At 39.6% G+C, this 23,494-nt stretch overlaps 2 protein-coding genes across 9 annotated transcripts; both read right to left on the bottom strand.

Moving 5' to 3' along the window:
* On the bottom strand, positions 535-21,239 carry LOC109842795 (BSD domain-containing protein 1-like). Of its 8 annotated transcripts, none has more exons than XR_002247395.1 (3): positions 19,687-21,239; positions 13,573-13,832; positions 535-686 (listed from the first exon to the last, which is right to left on the bottom strand). XR_002247395.1 is itself a non-coding variant. In XM_020411680.1 (3 exons), exon 1 carries the CDS (start codon positions 21,124-21,126, stop codon positions 19,693-19,695), a length of 1,434 nt encoding a protein of 477 aa, XP_020267269.1. In that variant the 5' UTR covers positions 21,127-21,239; the 3' UTR covers positions 15,625-15,800; positions 17,974-18,008; positions 19,687-19,692. The 8 variants fall into 8 exon arrangements, 4 of the variants coding, with proteins under 4 accessions (XP_020267267.1, XP_020267269.1, XP_020267270.1 ...); XR_002247396.1 differs by lacking the exon at positions 535-686 and adding an exon at positions 14,749-14,884 and having other exon boundaries at positions 13,437-13,832; XR_002247397.1 differs by lacking the exon at positions 535-686 and adding an exon at positions 14,749-14,850 and having other exon boundaries at positions 13,437-13,832.
* On the bottom strand, positions 683-3,239 carry LOC109841736 (protein FAR1-RELATED SEQUENCE 5-like). The gene is made up of 3 exons (XM_020410681.1): positions 2,371-3,239; positions 815-2,275; positions 683-686 (listed from the first exon to the last, which is right to left on the bottom strand). Exons 1-3 carry the CDS (start codon positions 3,237-3,239, stop codon positions 683-685), a joined length of 2,334 nt encoding a protein of 777 aa, XP_020266270.1.

The raw sequence follows: 23,494 nt of genomic DNA, 5'->3' as shown, positions 1-23,494 counted from the left end.
CCAGTGAGCATGCTGAAGTTGAAGTTTACAGGTCCAGCCTTCTCAAGAGGTTTGAGGAGCTAAAAACCTGATGGTTTTCTGGCAGAGGGAGCACTCAACTGATTGACGATGGAGCAGGCTTTTTTTCTTTTTTTGCCGCCTCTATTCCCCTCTCTTCCCTTTGTCGCGTACTTGTTTACCATTTCCACCTCATTTATACTGGAAGTTGGATATCTACACTGTCACCTGGTACGCAATTTGTATAATACTTCAGAGGTTAAGACACTGATTGCTTATATTGTTTGTATAATATTTTGGAATAATAAGTAGAGAGAACATGTAAATATTCCAAGAACTTGCATATATTGTTTGCATATATTGTTTGTATAATAAGTATGGAATTTCCACCTGTACAATAGCAAACCAAGCAATATCATATCATATTATCTGGCAAACACAATCCATATTGAGATTAAATATCTAATAAAGAAAAGGACAATATGCTTCATAGATACATAAGCTTCAGAATAGTAGCATACAAATTACAAACCACAAGCAGCTCGAATATTGTTCAACAACTACTGCAACATTTGCACCGGAAATACTTCTTCAAGAATCTTCTTGAAAACAACACACAACAAGTGAAATATTACAAGAAAGTAAACATTTGCACACCTATCATCATTGAAAAGCAACCCGAATTTCACCTGTAGATGAAACAATCAACCACATCATCAGATATTGTGCATGATATAGGACAAATTCAAACTTGAAAAAAACTAAACATATAAGAAATTCACAAAAAAGCTACATATGAAAAATAAAGTAATTGTACCTTGGGAGGTTGACTTTACAGCTAGTTCTATAATGCCCGAGTTCACCACATCTGCTACATATACGCTTCTTCCTCTCTTTATTTTGTTGTGCTTGTTCTAAGCCTGACTGAATTCTAGTGGCATTGCGTGGTCGACCTTTAGTCCTTGCAGATTTTTCAGGATCACGAACTGTAATCTGAGGAATGTGCTCCATTGTATGTGAAATGGGTGCTGAAATCTGAGGATTATCTTCTGTTTCTCTAACTTCTTCTTCAAGTGATTCTATGAATTTTGTTAACACATTATCTAATTTCTGCATCCTCTCTTCTGAATCAAATGCAAGCTCGAGCGCATTATTGAATTTTGCTCTTAAAGCCCAAGATTTCAACAAATTAATCTTCTCTTCACAGCTTGTGAGGTTTCTTCCAAATACAATATTGCCAACCCCAATGTTACGATGTCGAGCATGTATAGTCCAACGGTGTAGGATGTAATGACCGGGTAATGAAGAAATTTGGCTAGCCATCATTAGCGACAATATATGTCTACATACAACACCATTAGTTTCAAACAAAGCACAAGTACAAATGAATTGCATCTTACTGGATTGTTCATAAGTAACCACCTCCCATTTTCCTCTATCTGCAAACTTACAAATCTTGTATTCAATAATATCCCCATCTTTGCTCAATTCTTCACAAAACTCTGTAGCAAATCCTTTGAATTCAGTTTGGAACACATCAAACATGTTGCGTGTATACATTTCTCCAGCTTGGACCTCAATCGGATGTCCAAGGAGCATGACAGGCTTTGTGTTAAGACTCTTAAAATCTTCATGAGCTTCACTTAAGCGACGATGAGTTAATGCTTTTTCATATTGTAATACAAACTCGTGTAATTGAGTCTGTGAGTTAACATACCCATCAAAAAATGCATTAATACTTTCACTTCTTTGGCTCGATCTCATTCCAGCAAAAAAAGTGTCCTTCAAATAACATGACACCCAATGTTCTCGATATTTGTAAACAGTTTGCAACCATCCATCCTCTTCTTCATTTATATCAAACTTCTCCTTCATCTCTAACCAATGTCCTTCACACTGTTCAATTGAAGAACTATTACACCATAAGCCCCAATACCTTTGAAACTGTTCACCATAACGAGAAACCAAAGTAGGCAAATGATCAGTAATGTGCTTTTGCATGTGCCAAAAGCAATAACGATGTCTTGTCAGTGGAAACACAGAGTGAATAGCATTACACATGGCTCTATCCTGATCTGTTATAATAGCACCTGGTTCAACCCCATGCATGCATTTCAGCCATTCTTCAAATAACCACACAAAGGTATCTTCTTGTTCATCAGCTAATAATGCACAACCAAGTAAAGTGGACTGTCTATGATGATTCACACCAGTAAATGGAGCAAATGGAAGACTGAACTTATTAGTTCTGTATGTCACATCAAACACAACAACATCACTGAATTGCAAATAAGACGCTCTGCTCTATCCTGATCTGTTATAATAGCACATGGTTCAACCCTATGCATGTATTTCAGCCATTCTTGAAATAACCAGACAAAGGTATCTTCTTGTTTATCAGCTAATAATGCACAACCAAGTAAAGTGGACTGTCTATGATGATTCACACCAGTAAATGGAGCAAATGGAAGACTGAACTTATTAGTTCTGTATGTCACATCAAACACAACAACATCACTGAATTGCAAATAAGACGCTCTTGATCTTCCGTCAGCCCAGAAAACACTCCTCATTTGTCCACTACTGTCCACTTCTATTGCAAAATAGAATTCTGGATCATTCGCTGTCAAACTCTGAAAATGTTTTATGATAGATATGCATTCATGGCCAATATTGTTGACTCTCTGGTATCTGATGTGATCAATACACTGTTGTGGTGTCACTAATTCGCCTTCTCTTCCAGTGGTTGCGTTAATGACGCGAGAAATAGTGGATGGAGGCATTCCTTCTTCTTGCAGACTCTCAATAAGTCTTTTACAACTTTGAGATTTATGGAATTGTTGGTGTGATCTGTGCATCTTTGCTTTGTCTGGACTACTCAACACATGATTTGTATGTTCTTCAACAAACCCCGTGACCTCCCACGATTTGTCCTCTAATACTTTAACTCTCATCATTGCCTTACATCCCACTCGGGTCTCTCGCCGAAAAGGCATCTCCATCTTGTCTCTATTAGATCTATAGCCCTCCTTATCACAAACAAACTTTCTATCCAGCACGTCCCTTGTCTTCTTCGAGTAATTTACCGTGCTCTTCCTTATTCCAAAACCCATCAACAATGCGTAATGGTTATAATAGTTATAAGCTTCTTCATAAGTATTAAATTTCATTCCGAGTAGTGGCTTAGGAGCATTTTCTGTACTGGCAGAAATTTCAATTCCACTAGCACTTGATTCTCCCATTCCGAACACTTTTTTTGCTGTAAAAAAAATGCAAAGAAGAAAAAATTGAAAAAAAAGCCATAAGCGTAATAACACAGCAAGAAAAGCTATCCACACGGATAAGAGCACTGTCAATTTCAAACTTTGTTTAAGTTATAACACCATGAGAGCAGTTTTGAAGAAATCCTAGTTATCAATACAAGACACCATAATGGGATATAACACTGACACAAACACAAGATACCAGTTTCAAAAAATATGGGACATGTATACATGAGCGTTCACCTCTACGCATATGTATACGTACATTATATAAATATCTTGTAACTATAGTAGAGAAAATTGAATAAATAGATACCTTGCTTTCGATCTCAGAGAGCCCAGAGCTAGAATATAAGCCAATTCCGAGTGGTTCAACTGCCAATATGCAACTCAAGGCTTCATCAGATGAAGAGGCAAGTATTAATAATTTTCAGTTAACTTACTCAAAAATTACATCTAACAGGCAGCACAATGGTTTTCAGGTACCAGTCAAAGACAATATCTATTGGAAAGAGCTGACAGTGCTCTTATCCGTGTGGATAGCTTTTCTTGCTGTTGAAGTAGTTAAGGAAGAAGAGAGCTAGGATAATGGGGGAGGCGGGAGGATAATACCTCTGAGAGGGGACGTCGATCTCGAGATCTGAGAGAGATCGACAAAATGGTGGGATTTGGGGGGAGATTTGGGGCTCTTTTAGTCTTCGTCGCTGGGCATTTCGTCGATCTGAGATTTGGGGGAGAATTGGGCGCACCAGTGTTCTTTTGGGGAGAGAGAGAGGGATCTGTGAGCTGGCTCAGCGGTTTTAACTCTGCACCTTGAGAGGGGACGTCGATCTCGAGCTTCGTGGCGGTGCTGCTGGCGATCTCGAGCTTCGTGGCGGTGCTGCTGGCGATCTCGAGCTTCGCAATAGATATATTAATGACGCAAGTTGTAGAAGGTTGGATGTGTGAGATGTAACATTATACCAACCAGATACATACACAGGGGATATTGGATGTGAACCGACAAATCGTTCGCCAAAATGAGCTGTCAAAAGATAGAACGCGATGCACCCTCTCCAATATGATTAACAGTGACTATTATACCAATTATTTCTCTCTTGATAGTTTATTTATAGGAATGAACTATTAACTCATACCTATCCGTCAATTGTCATTTATATGCACAAGGGAATTAAGAGAAGATAAATTAAGCAATATAATCAGATGGACTTCATTAGCACAGGAAGAAATGAATGGATAAATTCGAAACTGTTAGCTATCTGAATCTTTTTCCCTGCTCAAAACTCTAAGACTTGTACTAATATCAACCAAAAAGTCAGATCCAAAAACAACCACGCACAACCTCCATTATTGGATGCTCTATTTTCTAATTTAACAATGTTTGTAGTAGTTGTATGAAGTTGCACTAAGGGGCAAGGCTCCACAAGATATGTTAGGCATTGTAAAGAGAGAAAAAAATCATTTTCTACCAAGGATCAAATCGCAAATTCTTAAAACTGTATAATCATGCAGGTGCCTATTGCGCTTGGTGTGACCATTTATGAAGCTTATTGCCTTTGCAAAGGGAAAAGAGCTATTGCATCTAGAGGAAACCAAGAAGTGAACTGGAAAGTACACCAGCTTACTCTTTACTGTTGCTTTGGAGTATTAGCTGGTATCGTTGGAGGCTTGCTAGGCCTTGGAGGAGGTTTTATCTTGGGTCCATTGTTCCTTGAAATGGGTGTTCCTCCTCAGGTTCTTCCTTAGCAAATATTACAATACATACCCTCATTTACGCCTAATTTTTCATGAGACAAGCATCTTTTCTTGAACAGAACAAAAGAGCTCGACCATAAAGCATTCTGTTTAAGTTTTAACAGAATCAACTCAGAGCCGCCCCTGCAGCCACGTCGTCGCTCACTTCGGACCCGGGGTCGACTGTACCCGCTTCAGTTCCGTTGTACCGCGTCCACATCGGCCCCACCGCTCGTCATCAGGCTCTTGGCCTCGCACTCGCACGCAAGATTCCTCTCGCCTTGTTTTCTTATTTATCTCGACTGTTACTTCCTGTTTAATTTAATTGTGTTAATAATAGTGGTTTTTATCATGTTATCTCGATTATTAACTGGAAATAATTGTTTAACCACTTTTACTAATTGTTTTAATGCTCAAACTTAAGATTAGCGTATTTAACATGATTAAATGGATTATTCTCAGAATTTAATGAATTATATTCATGGAATTGATATTTATAGTTCATCTTGCACTGTTGTTCTCGTTCACATTCATGATTCCCAACTCTGATACACAATATTAATAGCATTTATACATCGTTATAGTTGAGAATTGCGAGTATTGCTTGACTATAGTGATCCGTGAGATATGAGTTGTTGACTTGGACTTGGGATGTGTTTATTATTTATTTCCAGGCTCGCACCAGTGAATCGTTTCGCACTGGGTGGGTCTAAGGAGCGGTGATATTATGATTATTGATTATTTCTAGGTACGCACCAGTGAAACGTTTCGCACTGGGGTGGGTCTGAGGTACTAGTGAGATGTGGTTGTTAACCAGATATCCGATAATGTGAACTTTGACTCTAGTGAGACGTGGTCCAGGGAGATGACATAGGATGGCTAGTTACATGACCTCGTTATTTAGATGATTTTAGATTCTTGTGAGATGTAGACCAGTTGTTTTCTTTTCATACCTAGATCAGGATTAATATTTAATTATCTACAATTTAAGACATATGGTATATACATAAGGGTTTCCTTGTTTGGATTATTTCGCTCGACGTACTACGTCTCGAGTTGTAGATTTTTAAGTATTAAGTCCATCTAGTTGTATGACTTGTGACTTGGATGATTTCTGATCGCTAGCTACATGATCGACTCGTTACTTGATTGATTTTGTTGAATTTCCAGTTGCACGTCCTTTTATCATTTCTATTATCGTATCGATTTCCGCTTTGGTTTTTGTTTGTTCTATTTTTTTGTGGGGTCTTGCCGTGTCTCTGGTGTACGTCAGACTTAGAGGAAGAACAGGTTCAGCAGGAGCCAGAGGATTCTCAGCAGGAGTACCCTGTAGACGGAGCAGAAGAAGGAGTCGAAACCTATTCTTTCCATTTATTAGTTGATGGTTCCGTTTACTCTTGTAGTACTTCCCATTTCAGTTTGAACGATATATTATATTTCTCTAGTATTCATTTGTTCATTTTGTATAAGGGAATGTTGACCCGAATATTATGTCTCGGATGTTATCCCATTTGTGATATGATATTTTTATTCTGAGTTTGTCTATTATATTCTTGCTGATTGTGATTGGGGACCTGTGCCTTTGTATTGTATTTATTTCCACACGCTTAGTGTATTAGGTTGAGAAGAAAAAAAATAAATGGTAGTGTATATTTCTTCTCAATCTAATACGTCGCGGGCTTGTTCACGTTCCAATTTCCCGGTATTTTGGGAAGCGGGGCGTGACAATCGTGCACGGATCCAGGGTTTGTGCCTGGACTTGGCGCGGTCGACCGTCACGGTCAACCGCCACGGTCGATCGTGAGACCCTGTAGGTGAATTTGGTCTCTGTCGCTGGAGTTTGAGTTTCCTGTTCAGTTTGGGTTTGGTGTTTGCTATAAATACCAACATACGAATTAGGGTTTCTTGGGCTTTTGTTTGGAGATTGGTTTGGGGATATTTGGAGCACAGAAAAAGGAGAGTTTTTCTGATCAATTGTTTGAGGGTTTATTTGGAGAGATTAAGAGATTTGTTGGTGAGATTAGTTGATTGGTTTGAGCGTTTTGTAATCTCAGTTTGTACTCTTCTTCTCTATTAGTGAAAACCCAATTCCCTTCTTGCCCCGTGGACGTAGGCAATTTGCCGAACCACATAAAACTATTGTGTTTGGATTTATGTTGTTGTTTTGATTTGTTTAGCCTTTATCTCGACGTTTTTTTGATTTGGTTCTCGAAGCACGCCCGTTTTGTTGTCCCGCTTCCGCACCGCACACAACACCAGCTTCAAAAGGGCTCACGCCCAGGAGCTATCTCGCCTATGTGCCTCAAGGGTTATAGTTCCTTCATGGTCTCTATCTCTTCGTGGTCTGCTCATCATGTTCTCACTGCAGTTTACGCCCACGGACCCGAGCCCAGGCAAGCATAATGGTCGTGGGGTCCCCGGTGTTGTGCGCAGCGAAGCTCGAATGACATGAACAAGAGCGAGATAAATCACAACCAATAAGCAAACACAATACCACAGCAAGACAAACGAATTTTACGTGGTTCGGCAAGTTGCCTACGTTCACGGGGCAAGAAGGGGGAGTTCTTACTATTAGAAATCAAGAGAATACAAATAGGGTTACAAATCTCACCAAATAAACCCTAAAACAAAGCCTCTAGATCTCTCACAAATCTCCCACAAATCTCCCACAATTGGATACAGCAATCCCCTCTCAAAGACTGCTCAAATCGTCCTTACTTAACCCTAATTAATTAGAATTAACATTATATATCAACTCAGAACGAAATGGGTCAGAAAACCAAACCCTACTGCACACTGACTCGTGGTTGACCGCCGCGCCAGGAGCGGTCGACCGCGAAAACGACAGAAACTTTCCTGAGTCTATGGACTTTTAGCAGTCAACCGCCATGCCACACGTGGTCGACCGCGACCTGATATAGAACAGAACTCAGCCTCGTGCACGTTTGCAGTCGACCGTCGCGCCACACGCGGTCGACCGCACAGCACCCAAACCTATTCTTTCATCATTTCCTGCGGTCTTTGTCGCTGTGCTCGCCATTTTTTCTTCCATCCTCAACCATGATGTCCACATTGGCCATATCTTGAAAGTAGCTTCGTGAAATTGTTGACATGCTCGCTAATGGAAACTCTCCTCTTCATCTTGAACTGATAAAACCTCTTCTTCAAGTGAAGCTGATTCTCAATGCTCTTTGTAAGATACTTCTCATTGAACGTTTTCCACAATCTCTTCGCCAACGTCTCGTTCATTGCATCATAAATAAGATCCGACGTCAAGCATGACCGAATAACTCCAAAAGTCCTACTATTCATCTTCTTCCAAATATTGTCCTCCATATCAGTGGGTTTCTCTTGTAACTCAAGAGTCTCTCCAAATTTTGGGCATCCAATGCATCCATCACCTGGTACCTCACAAACTAAAATTGAATTTGCCGTCGAAACTTCGGACACTCAATCTTGGTGTTAATTGATGCTCAAAGACTCTGTATCGCCTTCGTAAGGACGAACCTGGTGTACTTGCTTCTCCCATGTTGTCGATCTAACTCTTCAAATATGAATCCTTCACCGAATCCTTGCGAACAAGCCTCAAGCCAAACCTGAAGCTCTGATACACTTGTTGTGCACGGTGGAACTCTCGAATGACAAGAACAAGAGCGAGATAAATCATAACAATAAGCCAAAAATAATACCACAGAAAGACAAATGAATTTTACGTGGTTCGGCAAGTTGCCTACGTCCACGTGGGCAAGAAAGTGAGAGTTCTTACTATTAGAAATCAAGAGAATACAAATAGGGTTAGCAAATCTCACCAAATAAACCCTAAAACAAAGCCTCTAGATCTCTCACAAATCTCCCACAATCGGATACCAACAATCCCCTCTCAAAGACTGCTCAAAACGTCGCTTACTTAACCCTAATTAAATTAGGATTAACATTATATATCAACTCAGAACAAAATGGGTCAGAAAACCAAACCCCAACTGCAGACCCGACGCGGTCGACCACCGCGCAGTCGCTTCATTTCCAAAGTTATGACGCGGGGATGACACCCGCGTTTCAGAAGGAGTCATTTGACTTGTAACTTCTTCTGTAGAGCGTTGCAAGGACCGTTGTTCAGTAATCCTGGCTTTTAGCTGTTGTGGAGTGTGAAAGTCGTCAGATTGTAACTTTCACTGTAGATTGTGAAGACTGCTGAATAGAGTTTTCATCCGTCGTCGGAAGTGTCGTTGAATTGTAACTCTTCTCGATCTATGTGAAAAGCCCTCCATTCGCAACTTTCGTTCACCGACCCGAAAGCTATTTGATTGTAGCTTTCGTTGTAGGAGCTAGACGGGAATCAACATCCATAGTGTCTTAAAGATGAATATTCGCCCATAGCTCTCTACCAAGCAACTATTCGACTGTATGTTTCGATCATCGACCCGAAAGCTATTTGATTGTAGCTTTCGTTGTGGGAGCTAGACGGGAATCAACATCCATAGTGTCTTAAAGATGAATATTGGCCTTCAGCTCTCTACCAAGCAACTCACCAACTAAGTCCAACCTTTTATTTCTGAAATCATCCCACTGCTCATCAGCATCTCTAATAGTTGCTATGATATTAGCCATGCTGTTGTCACAGCCATCAAGATCAATCATCTCAGAAGTGAGGTCGCGTTTGTGGCAATTGTGGAGTTGTGGATGCAGTGATTGGGAAGTCGTCTGATTGTGACCTCCGTTGTCGGAGCTTGTTTGAATAAGCTATCTATTGTGATTTTTAGACAGCCTACAATTATGTACACCTCATCAAATGTGACATCTCTGCTAATAACTATTTTCTTGTCCTGTGGATTCCATAACTTAAAGCCTTTAACTCCATCTCTAAATCCTACAAAGGCTGCTTTTCTCACTCTCGAATTTAATTTACCATCACTAACATGGTAATAAGTAGGACACATAAATATCCGAAGTGACGCATAGTCACTAGCTACCGAACCAGACCAACACTCCAAATGAGTCTTCCCCTGTATCACAATACACGACAACCTGTTCACGAGATAGCTCGCATAAACTAATGTCTCGGCCCAAAAGGATCTAGGCAATCCACTCTGCGTCATCATACATCGCACCTTCTCTAGCAATGTACGGTTCAATCTCTCAGTCACCCCGTTCTGTTGCGGTGTGTCTCGAACTGTGAAGCGTCGCCTAATGTCGTGATCCCGACAAAACTACAAAAATAGTCCACTCTTATACTCTCCACCGTTATCTGAACGTAGAGTCTTCACCTTTCTACCTGTCTGCAGCTTCACTTTCCTCTTCCACTCCACAAAAATATCCAGGACCTTATGTTTATGCTTCATAGGGTATACCCAATTCCTCCTGGAGTAGTCATCAATGAAAGTGACAAAATAATTGGTCCCACCAAGTGATGTGTTCTTAGAAGGGCCCCAAACATCTGTGTAAATGTAATCTAATATACCTTGGGTGTTGTGAATAGCGATGCCAAACTTCACTCTAGTCTTCTTCCCAAGTACACAATGCTCACACAACTCCATCTTGTAGGTTTTAGCACCTTTCAATAGCCTCTGTTTCGCCAATGACTGCAGGAACTTATCACCTGTGTGTCCTAATCTCATGTGCCATAAGGCGGTAGTGTCCTCCTCTGTAGTGATAGAAGCTGCCAGACCCCCATATAACGGTCTTGCCCTTCAAGTAGTATAGAAATTTTTCCCTGACTCCTCGTATCACCACCATAGAACCCTTCGTGACCTTCACGGTAGCATCCTCTAAGGTCACCCGATAACCAGCTGCCTCCAAAATAACAAGAGAAATGATGTTATTCGTCAACTACGGCACGAACCTCACTTCTTTCAACTCCCTCACCACACCGTCATGCATCCTGATCTAGACTGAACCAATACCATCAATAGGGCATACGTTGTCATTCCCCATAAGCACGACATCCCCTCTTTTCAGCTCCTCAAAGCTGGAGAACCAATCCCTCCTAGGGCAAATATGATATATGACTCCTGAATCCAACATCCACTCCGTAGAGTCGGCATAGCAAACCAATGGTAGTAAAGGGCACGAATAGCCCGAAGAATCTGAATCTGAATGTTCACCAACACCTTTTGCAACATTCACTTCTGAAGCTTGTACAGTTTTCCCCTTATTCTTCTCGGCTTTGTCTTTCAACTTTGGGCAATCAATCTTTTAATGTCCTTCTTTACAAAAACGACATTGATTCCTACCAACACTCTTATGGCCACCCCTATTCTTCGATTTTGAGCGGTTGAACTGACGTCGATTTGGATCACGGCCTCGAACTGCTAATGCATCTCCTGATGCATTCTCGGAAGATTCAACATCACTCTTCCTCAGCTCATAATTCACTAACGCCGAAGTCACCTCCTTATAGCTAACAGTAGTTCTTCCATTGATCATAGTGAGAACGAACGTACCAAAATCATCCTCCGGCAACGAACACAAAAGTAGCATCGCCTTGTCTTCATCCTCAACCATGATGTCCACATTGGCCATATCTGAAAGTAGCTTCGTGAAATTGTTGACATGCTCGCTAATGGAAACTCTCCTCTTCATCTTGAACTGATAAAACCTCTTCTTCAAGTGAAGCTGATTCTCAATGCTCTTTGTAAGATACTTCTCATTGAACGTTTTCCACAATCTCTTCGCCAACGTCTCGTTCATTGCATCATAAATAAGATCCGACGTCAAGCATGACCGAATAACTCCAAAAGTCCTACTATTCATCTTCTTCCAAATATTGTCCTCCATATCAGTGGGTTTCTCTTGTAACTCAAGAGTCTCCTCCAAATTTTGTGCATCCAATGCATCCATCACCTGGTACCTCCACAAACTAAAATTGAATTTGCCGTCGAACTTCGGAACATCAATCTTGGTGTTATTGATGCTCAAGACTCTGTATCGCCTTCGTAAGAGACGAACCTGGTGTACTTGCTTCTCCCATGTTGTCGATCTAACTCTTCAAATATGAATCCTTCACCGAATCCTTCGAACAAGCCTCAAGCCAAACCTGAAGCTCTGATACCACTTGTTGTGCACGGTGGAACTCGAATGACAAGAACAAGAGCGAGATAAATCATAACCAATAAGCCAAAAATAATACCACAGAAAGACAAATGAATTTTACGTGGTTCGGCAAGTTGCCTACGTCCACGGGGCAAGAAAGTGAGAGTTCTTACTATTAGAAATCAAGAGAATACAAATAGGGTTACAAATCTCACCAAATAAACCCTAAAACAAAGCCTCTAGATCTCTCACAAATCTCCCACAATCGGATACAACAATCCCCTCTCAAAGACTGCTCAAAACGTCCTTACTTAACCCTAATTAATTAGGATTAACATTATATATCAACTCAGAACAAAATGGGTCAGAAAACCAAACCCAACTGCAGACCCGACTCGCGGTCGACCACCGCGCCAGTCGCGGTTGACCGCCGTGCCAGTCGCGGAAACGACAGAAACTTTCCTGAGTCTCTGGACTTTTTGCGGTCGACCGCTGTGCCACGCGTGGTCGACCGCGACCTGATACAGAACATAACTCAGCCTTGTGCACGTTTGCGGTCGACCGCTGCACCACACACGGTCGACCGCAAAGCACTCAAACCTATTCTTTCGTCATTTCCTGCGGTCTTCGTCGCTGTGCTCGCCATTTCTACAACCAGTGTGTTCCTGCAACCGACAGTGGGCCTTAAATAGTATACAAAGCATCTCCCTCCGCGTATCCAGAAGAAGAGACTCCACTCATCACCGTCGCCGATAGAAGCAATGTGATCAAGTCTCTACGCTCTGGAGTTTTTCCTTAGGAACTATAGAGATCGAGCAATGGCGAAGGCTGTAATGTTGTGAGTAGCTTATGAGTATATTAGTGCTTCTATTGTAGACGAGAGAGATTTTGCTTTTGTGTATGTTGCTTAAGAGTTTTTAGGTGGTTTAAGAGAGAGATGTGGGTTAAAAAATGATCAGGATTCCCTCGAAGGACGGAGCTTGGTTATAAATGTGTAGGTTTTAGTTGAGAGTAATTAATGGGGGTGTTGTACCTCTGTCGTCGTTTTGAACTGAATTCTTGTTGATTTGTAGATGGTTTTAATTTCGCAGGCCATGTATTTGAATAATCTGAGATGAAAATCTACATATAAATATCTGATTACTGCTTTCAGGTTGTTGGAACAAATATTCACGAAGAATTGGTTTATAACGAGTGAAACAAATGAATATTATGTTACTAACGAAAGATCAAGAAGCAACTTCGCATTCTTGGTTCCGTGGTTCCATTGCCTGAATATACCCATTGCGATCTAGAATCCAGGAGATGTAACTATTCTTCATTTCTTTTTCTTTTTTTTATTTATGAAAAGCAAAAAATCAAGGAAAAGGAATGATTGTGGGACGACAGTTGCAAAAATAATAATGTACGTAATTCCATCTAACCCACTTAACTTCTGAACTCCAAACTCTCAAAATTAAGTAGCACTCTGAAATTTGAGTGTACTTTCTATGGGAATAACACAGATGAAGTAAAAATCCTCAATTAGAGAAGAATGAAATACACTTACAATTCTATTGTTCAAAACTTTCCATCATGATACACAAGAGTAAACCTTTTGCCCTTGGATCCGCCACTGCCGAAACTCCCATGCAACAGCCATTCGTTGATTTCGTGTCGCCTTTTCTGTTCATCCCTCCTCCTATTTACCCATGCAACAGCCATTCGTTCTCAACAGCACTGCAATATTTTTGTCACTGAAGTCCGAACCGCATACAAGGGACACAGACGCATTCCATTAAGGGGTTGTTGTGTTGTGTGAAAACTAAGCTGCAGAATTAAATACCACAACCGGATTTATATTTCAATGTATCCTCAGCAACATTGCAGAAAATAAGCACAGCAAACGCATGTGACGTTTGTCGCTATAAAATTTGCTACAATTTATTTTTGCACAAAATCAAACTATCCCTAAAATCAACGGCGCGTGCTGATGCGTGCTACATGCTCTGTTCTCCTCAAAAGTAAACCAACATATTTAGTTACATTTAGTTAGAAGCCTACATTAGTATTTGATCCCAAAAGTACGCAAAGTACATCTACAGACCTTAAACCCTGAAATTAACAAGTAACCCCTATATTTATGGTTTATTAACATAAAACAGATAGTATTATAACAATATAAAAGGAGACCAAAAAGGTGGTACAGTGAGGACATTTTATCTCCGGGTCTTGTGTTAATATTTGCCCCCAAACCTACATCATTCATTACAAACTTCTCTGTATAACTATGGTCTCTTCTTCCTTTATGTCCAACGGAATAATTTCTAAATATTCAGGGGTTGTTACATAGTTATTACACGCAAGCGTTAGATCGTATTCTCAAACTCCATTTCTCAATTTGGGATAATTTCCCAGATTTAAGCCAAAAACCTGTCCGTTTAGGTAATGAACATTGCTTTTCTGAAGTTGCAGCAGAATGAATATGACACTATGAACTGAATTGCAGTAATCCTCCAATCCTCTCCGATCATCCCTCAAAACAATTGTCTGAACAGTTTTATATGGGTACCAAAGCAAAGTGCAACATCTAATATACAATATTTTTCACTTGGTTAAACAATAAATATACACTAACTTGCATTTAGAAAAAGGGTAGACTACGTACAAGAAACCCTGCTCATCTATACCATGTTTTTCAAGAAACCCCCTCAACCTAATATGTTTTTTAAAAAAAAGTTCTCACCTATGACATTAATGAGCCCTGAGTTTTGTATCGGAGTATTGTTCTTCAAACATTCGGGCAGAGGTCCACGCTTGGGCTTCTGTCAGATCTACTTAAAGATTACTGTACATTTGAGTGTGAAGGGGATCAATACAACCTACGTATAGTCAAAGCAAATAAATGACTAGCAATTTTAGTTTGTAATCTGAACATTTAGCAGTCATTGACTAGCTATGATAAGTTGAAGCATTAGCACTTGAAGGTCTTTCAGAGGAGAACAATTTTGTTAAATCACGCACAAATACTTTGAACATAAGTATGATGGGGTCAATTGCGGGTAGATCCATGTGGTATCACTGCTTTGAACTTACCATCCTCTACTTTTATTTTGCCAGGTAGAACTGTCACGCCTCGAAACTGCAGCGGAAATTCATATATATAGGTTACGCGACAACGACTCATGCACAAAACAAGTCTCATGCACGAGTCAAGCCTAACACTTCATATCACATAGTTTATCTTAAAAACATTTATAAACCTACTGATGATAAAAGTTCAGAGCAACTATATATATGTATATTATCGGTACTTACAACCCACAAGCTCACCGTTATAAGCATTTTACTAAATAAAGTACATTGTTGACTATTGAGTTTCCTGAGTTGGATGCACTAGCAATTCCAGATCTCATCACTTCGTTCATCGTTTGATTAAGATCCTTATCTCCGTTAGGAGGGGTTTGCTCATTATCTGAAGCCATATCTCCCTATAAATAATAAAATGGTTGGGTCAACTAGTATACAAGAGATAATTTCTAGGCCCATCACATATATGCAATTCAAGTAATTGTAAATTCAATCATTATCCAATCATTATCCAAACAGTAACACAAATCGGTAATACAAGCCAAAAGTATAATATTGATATTTAACTTTTCAGTACATACACATATGCAAGTACATGGGTTTAAATATATACATGTTTTTCTACCAAAAGTTCTACATACATCGAAAGGGTAACTAAGAAAACACATGCACTGTTCTTACAAAATTGTGCTGCAGGGCTAAATTCTACTCCGTTGAGGAAGAGGAGCTGCTAGAGCTAGACTCCTCCCTCCTCGGTTGGCTCGGTCTCGTCCGAGTCCTAGTTACTATCAAAGTCAGACATTGGTTATGGATCGATACCACTAGTCTTACATCCTTCAAGATCAAGGTCTGCACCAATACCCAGGATATTCGACTCACCCTCAGAGAAGGCAAGTCTTTGGTCATCATTAGAAATCTTGGCTACATAAGACTCTTTACCGGAGGGATTGGATGAAATCATAATGATTTCAGAGGGTGAGGACTCTATGGGAATAACTTCTACCACTGACTCATCCTCATCAAAGGGATTAGTATCGGACTCAGAAGAATCTACTGGTATGATCTCTACTGACTCTATATCAGAGGAATCTGTCATCTCACGATCAACCAAAATCTCCTCTGGATCAGTCTCGTCAGAATCGTACTCCCAAATCTTTTTGGTTGGGTTCCCAAAAGTTGTTTATTGAGGTTGTATAGATAGAATGAGTGTCTGGAACTGGTTGATGAATGTGTCCCGCCATCCTACAAAAGATGGACCATCCATCAGCATACTAAAATAAAAGGACAAAAATAAAATTAATAAAATAAAAAAACAGGTAATAAGAAATATTAGAAAATTCTAAAATGATATAAGGTCAACTAAATTCCATATGTACCCTCCTTAAATATGTAAAAACCTTACTATCAAACATTCATATGCATGCACGTATGTACATATGTATACAAATATATATTACACATGATTGATCCATACGATAACACTCATCTAGCGCATATACATTATGCTAGCATGCCCTACAAGGCTTCTAACGTCGAAACCTAGGCTCTGATGCCATCTTAAACACACAAAAAAATCTCTTTTGCAAATTCTAGTTTTAGCTTCATAATCATAACAAGTTATCATCTTTACTCATCCTATTTTGATTCAAATTACTAGAATTTACTATGCAATTTGAAAATGGTTTATACCTTAATGATTGGGATAGTGCTTTGTTATCTTGGTCTTCTTTTCTCCCTTCACGAGCTTTATCTAGCTCCCAGAGAGTTTGGTTGAGGATGAGAGGAATTTTTTTTTCTTCTTTTTTTTTCGTGGCAGTTTTTTTTCCTCTTATATTCCTCTGTTGAGGAGGTGCCGTCCAAATCGTCGAATGACTTTTAACCATTAAAACACTAATGTGACAGTTAATCAAGAGTTAGGGGTGAATTTCTAAGAAACCCCTTAATTAGTCTTCCTAATCTTTATTTTAAATTTTTTTCCACTATTCCACTTTTAAAACACTAATTACTTAGGCTACTACACACCCCGCCTAATAAAAAATTTTGTCCTTGAAACTTAACATACCTATATCTCGAAAGAGCTCTGGATATCTCTCTCGCATAGAATCTTCCATTTCCCAAGTGGCTTATCTTTCCGAGTGATTCTTCACTTGAACTTTCACATATTTAATTATTCGACGCCTAAGTACTTGTTTCTTATGATCCACAATACGTTCTGGTATTTCCTCATAGGTCAAGCATGGCTTGAGCTCCACTGGAGACAACTCAACGATCGCATTTGGATCTCGGATGAACTTCCGAAGTATCGATATGTGAAATATATTGTGTACTCCAAATAGGGATGACAGGGACACATTCATCAACCGGTTCCTCAGACACTCATTCTAGTTATACAACCTCAATAGACAACTCTTGGGAACCCAGCCAAAAAGATTAGGAGTACGATTCTGACGAGACTGACCCAGAGGAGATTTTGGCTGATCGTGAGATGACAGATTCATCTGATATAGAGTCAGTAGCGATCATACCAGTAGATTCTTCCGAGTCCGAGACTATTCCCTTTGACGAGGATGAGCCAGTGGTAGAAGTTATTCTCATAGAGTCCTCACCCTCTGAAATCATTATGATTTCATCCGATCCCTCCGATATGGAGTCTCATGTAGCCAAGATTTCTAATAATGACCAAGGACTTGCCTCCTCTGAGGGTGAGTCGAATATCTTGGGTATTGGTGCAGACCTCGATCTTGAAGGATGGGGGACTAGTGGTATCAATCCATATCCAATGTCTGACTTTGATAGTAGCCAGGGCTCGGAGGAGACCGAGCCAACCGATGAGTCTAGCTCTAGCAGCTCCTCTTCCTCAACGGAGTAGAATTTAACTCTAGCAACTCCTCTTCCTCAACAGAGTAGAATTTAGCCCTGTAGCACAATTTTGTAAGAACAGTGCATGAGTTTTCTTAGTTACCATACAAGACTTTTGGTAGAAAAACATGCATATATTTAAACTCATGTACTCGCATATGTGTATGTACCGAAAAGTTAAATATCAATACTATACTTTTGGCTTGTAATCGATTTGTGTTACTGTTTGGATAATGATTGAATTTACAATTACTTGAATTGCATATATGTGATGGGCCTAGAAATTATCTCTTGTATAATAGTTGACCCAAATATTTTATTATTTATCGGGAGATATGGCTTCAGGTAATGAGCAAACCCCTCCTAACGAAGATAAGGATCTTAATCAAACGATGAACGAAATGATGAGATCTAGAATTGCTAGTGCATCCACCTCAGGAAACTCAATAGTCAATAATGTACTTTATTTAGTAAAATGCTTATAACTGTGAGCTTGTGAGTTGTAAGTACTGATTATATACATATATATAGTTGCTCTGAAACTTCTAACATCAGCAGGTTTATAAATGTTTTTGAGATAAACTATGTGATATGAAGTGACAGGCTTGACTCGTGCATGAGACTTGTCTTGTGCATGGGTCGCTGTTGTCGCGTAACTTGTATAAATGAATTTTCGCTACAATTTCGGGGTGTGACAAGAACCCTGGATAAATTTTCGACTATTTTACCCTTAGAGAAAAAAGAAAACTGTATTTTGACAAATAGACCCCTGAGTGAATCTTTTGAACTATTTTACCCTCGGAAAAAAGAAGGAAATATTTTATTTTTTGACAAATACCCACCCACCCACACACAAACACACACACACACAAACACACCCACCCAAACAACAACAAAAAAGAAAAGGAAAAAACCCAAACAAAGGATAAAAATTAAAAAATTTTGCCCTCAAGATTCTTCCTGCAAAAAGACTAGCGGTCTAGTAATTCCAAAACACTGATACTAAAGGTGGTCTCTATTGGCACTTAATCCATTATCAGCTCAATAGCAGAAGTATCTGCAACCTAACTATTGAATAACAATAAAATTATTAATTACAATGAATACAAATAAATCGGTAATGATGATGAAGGCAAGAGTATACAAATATAAATATGAGCGGACGAGAACTGTAAATGCCTCTGAGTTAATGAGAAAATTATTGACCTTAACAAGGTCGTGTACTCAAGGAAATGACAAGACTTGAATGAGAGAGAAACTTAAGTCCACTCTTCGAGTCTTAAATAATGACAAGCTTTAAAAACTATCTACTGTATTTATATCCCTTTAATCATTACTTTGCTATCTGACCAGGAATTGTTAAAGATGGGAAGTAGCGTATAAAATTGCAGACGATGAACTACAGCAGTTAAACTTTTTTGTTTGCAAATAGGGTAGTGAACATAGTAACAAAAGCTATAAGCAAGAAACTAAAAGTTTAGCACCAAACAGTTACCATGTTGCTTGAGTTTTGACTTATTAGTTAAAAAACGATAAAAAATTTAACTGAAAAGCACAACACAATTGGACATGTAAATGTATGTAATCTAGCAATGACCTATAAGCTTTAATCCATTGAGGCATACAATTCATATTCACATGAAGTTAGTAGAGTAGATAAAAGATGGATTATTGACATGCTTGCAGGAGAACCTCAAATGGCAGAACTGATTAGATAAAGGCAGAATCTTTATACCCTCAATCAAGGCTTGGCAGGTTCATCATCATCTTCAATATCCCAACTCAAATCCTCATCGTCCTCAGCGACGTTTAGCCTCTTCCGAAGGTCCAATTTTTTAGGAATACCGCTGGATCCATCCACTATCCTGTCCTTATCTTCATGTTCCCCGAGATCGTTAATCTCATCCCAGCCAAGATCATCCTCCTCTTGCATTGCTGTCTGGCTCGAGACCACACAAAAACCACTATCCTTGCCCGGTTCTTTAGGTTCAGATTTTGATTCTGAAGCCATTTTACCTTCTATTTTCAAAGTTGAACCATCGTCACCACTGGATTTAACTTTCTCTGCCTTCAAATTCTCAACTTGAGATGCCTCTGCAGGTTTCCTTTCCTGTACAGCCTCCGAAGTCTCAGCAACTTCCTCCTTCACTGCTCCTTCATTTTTCTCTGAGGTCTCAGTAATTTCCCTCTTTGCTTCATTTATAGGTTTCTCTGAGGTCCCAACACTTACTTCCTTTGCTGTTTCTTCTATCGGCTTCTCTTCCTCGCTTGCTGAGGACCCAATAACTTCTTCCTCCGAAACGTTTTCTCCTTCTTCCTTGATTTCCTCTCCACTTTCATCAGAATCATCAACCTCCCAGCTCAACTCCTCCTCACCTGCAATCACTCTTTTAACCAGTTTCGCCCTCGCATCTTCCGCCTGCTTCAACCTGTAAACCCTATAAAAATACCGAGCCCAAAAACTCTCTCCATTCAAAACCTCAGGCACAAATTTCTCAAAAAACCCCTCCAAAGTCCCATTTTCATACAACAACCCCTCAATATCCTCCTCCTTCTCCTCCAACCTGAACCCAGATCTCCACTTCTCGAAATCCTCACCATCCTCCGGCTCCTCAGTGAACGTATTCACATCATTCTGGATCGCGAGAACCTGAACCTCGAACCTACTGAACCTCTTCGAACTGTTGAAACTCTGCGAGTTCGAGCTCGCCTCCGCCGTGCTCGGATCCTGCGAACCCGAATCGGAATCAACGGACCCGAGAGCTTCTTTACCCTGGGAGACGAAATCGTCGATCGCCTGGCCGACGGATTCGAGCGATTCCTGAGCCACCGAGGCGCCGATCTCGAGAGATCCGGGGAGATCGCGGACGGCGCGAGAGGCGACCTCCTTGAACACGGTCGTCTCGTTCTTGAGCCCAGTGCTGAACTCCCCGAGATCTCGGCGGTAGGCCTCGATCACGGACTCGGATCTCGAAGCTATCGTCTTGATCAGACCGCCGAAGCTCCACGCTCCTCGAGATGGTGAGTTAGGGTTAGGGTTAGGGGTCTCTGGTGCTTCCGCTGCTTCTTGATCTTGATCGAGCTCTTCGTTCTGCGAATCCAACGGCGATTCAGACCGTCTTGGAGGATCCGAGGGTTCTAGATCTTCTGAGAACACGGATTTGAAGAAATTCATGGTTATTGGAGCCAGTTTGAGGGAGAAATGGAACGATCGAAGATCGAAGATCGAAGTGGAGTGGAGCTTGAAGCTCAACAGTGTGTTTGGGAGATAACTTATGTCTTGTTTGGATTGAGGGAAATAAGGGAGAAGAAAAAAGTTAGGGGAATTATTCACTTTGTTTGGAAACATTTAGGAGGTGAAGTTATTCATCCTAATTTCCTTTAGGGCTTGTTTAGATTGAGGGGAATGAGGGTGAAGGGAAGTTAGGGGAACCATTCACCTCCATTCACCTTGTTTGTGAACACTTAGGAGGTGAAGTTAATTCACCTCCATTCACCTTGGTTCACCCCCTAATAGTATAAAAATTATTACCCCAAATTGGGGTGTAACCAAGGGGAAGGGAATTCCCTTCCCTTCCCTTCCTTTCCCTTCCCTTCCCTTCACTCAGTTTCCCTTAACTTCCCTTCATCCCCTACGAATCCAAACAGGCCCTTAGTTCACCCCTTAATAGTATCAAATTTGTTACCTTTCAAATTGAGGTGTAACCAAAGGGAAGGGAACTCACTTCTCTTCCCTTCTATTCTCTCATCTAGTTTCCCTTAACTTCCCTTAACCCCATCGAAATCCAAACACGCTCTTAGGGCTTGTTTGGATTGAGGGGAATGAGAGTGAAGGGAAGTTAGGGGAACCATTCACCTCCATTCATGTTTGGATTGAGGGGAATGAGAGTGAAGGGAAGTTAGGGGAACCATTCACCTCCATTCACCTTGTTTGGGAACACTTAGGAGGTGAAGTTAATTCACCCTAGTTCCCCTTGGTTCACCTCCTAATAGTATAAAAATTGTTACCCCTAAATTGGGGTGTAACTAAGGGGAAGGGAATTCCCTTCCCTTCCCCCTTCACTCAGTTTCCCTTAACTTTCCTTCACCCCTACAAATCCAAACAGGCCTCGGTAGGGAAGGAATCCTTCCCCTCCCCTTCATTACACCCACCCCAATTTCAAGTGTAAAATTTTAGTCCAAATTCTACTAATTCCTTTCCCCTATCCTCTTAAATGAACTTCCAAACAATGTTAAAAATTATATTTTTCTTCTCTTCCCCTCTCTATCCTCCATCTAAACAAGTCATAAGTATAAGCGCTCAATCTTTGGACTCTAAACCAAAAATAGTAATGCACTTAAATACCGTATGGATTCCCATTTGTTACCCTTTGAAGTCCAGTTCGGTTGGGTTATTTTTGCTCGAAAGTTAGGCTACATTACCTTTTACACATTTATCTCGTTCGGTTGAGCAAATAGAAGGCTACGATAGCCTTCTCACCAAAATGAACTGTTTTGAATGGATTTTATTGTAGCTATCAGGTCTAGTTGTCTTATAGCTATAGTAGCTTTCATGTGGTTTACAAAAAAAGAACCAAACAAGCCCTAAATCCCTCAAGTTGTATTCTAGTGCCAAAATAGTAATAATAATAATAATAATAATAATAATAATAATATCATAAAGTTGCCAAAATTTGTATGTTACTACTGTTGATCATGTAAATGTGATAATTTTCACTAGAATATTTCTATGTGATACTTACATATTAATTTTAAAGCTTTCTAATCATTAATATTTATTAAATTTATCATTTGAAATATCCTAACTCTATTTTAAAGTTGAACTGAAAGAAGTTTGAAAAAGAAATTTACTGTAGTTACCAGTTCTAGTTGTTTTCTAGCTGCAACAGCATTCATGTGGTTTACAAAAAAGAACCAAACATGCCCTAAATACCTCAAGTTGTATTCTAGTGCCAAAATAGTAGTAGTAGTAATAATAATAATAATAATAATAATAATAATAATAATAATAGCATAAAGTTGTCAAATTTTGTATGTTACTACCGTGGATCATGTAAATGTGATAATTTTTACTAGAATGTTTCTATGTGATACTTACATACTAATTTTAAAGCTTTCTAATCATTAATATTTATTAAATCTATCATTTGAAATATTCTAACTCTATTTTAAAGTTGAACTAAAAGAAGTTTACTGTAGTTACCAGGTCTAGTTGTTTTCTAGCTGCAGTAGCTTTCATGTGGTTTACAAAAAAGAACCAAACAGGCCCTAAATACCTCAAGTTGTATTCTAGTGCCAAAATAGTAATAATAATAATAATAATAATATCATAAAGTTGCTAAATTTTGTATGTTACTACCGTTGATCATGTAAATGTGACAATTTTTACTAGAATGTTCCTATGTGATAGTTGCATACTAATTTTAAAGCTTTCTAATTATTAATATTTATTAAATTTATCATTTGAAATATCCTAACTCTATTTTAAAGTTGAACTGAAAGAAGTTTGAAAAAGAAATTTACTGTAGCTACCAGGTCTAGTT

The sequence above is a fragment of the Asparagus officinalis genome, chromosome 5 (genome assembly GCF_001876935.1).
Source record: "Asparagus officinalis chromosome 5, Aspof.V1, whole genome shotgun sequence".
Lineage (NCBI taxonomy): Eukaryota > Viridiplantae > Streptophyta > Magnoliopsida > Asparagales > Asparagaceae > Asparagus > Asparagus officinalis.
This window is presented reverse-complemented; position numbering and strand designations above follow the sequence as displayed.

Coding starts and splice junctions, on each gene's coding strand:
- LOC109841736 (XM_020410681.1), bottom strand. CDS start 3,239: ATGGGAGAATCAAGTGCTAGTGGAATTGAAATTTCTGCCAGTACAGAA. Junction 2,276..2,370: donor CAAGAAGATACCTTTGTCTG/GTTATTTCAAGA, acceptor TTTGCAATTCAG/TGATGTTGTTGTGTTTGATG.
- LOC109842795 (XM_020411678.1), bottom strand. CDS start 21,126: ATGAATTTCTTCAAATCCGTGTTCTCAGAAGATCTAGAACCCTCGGAT.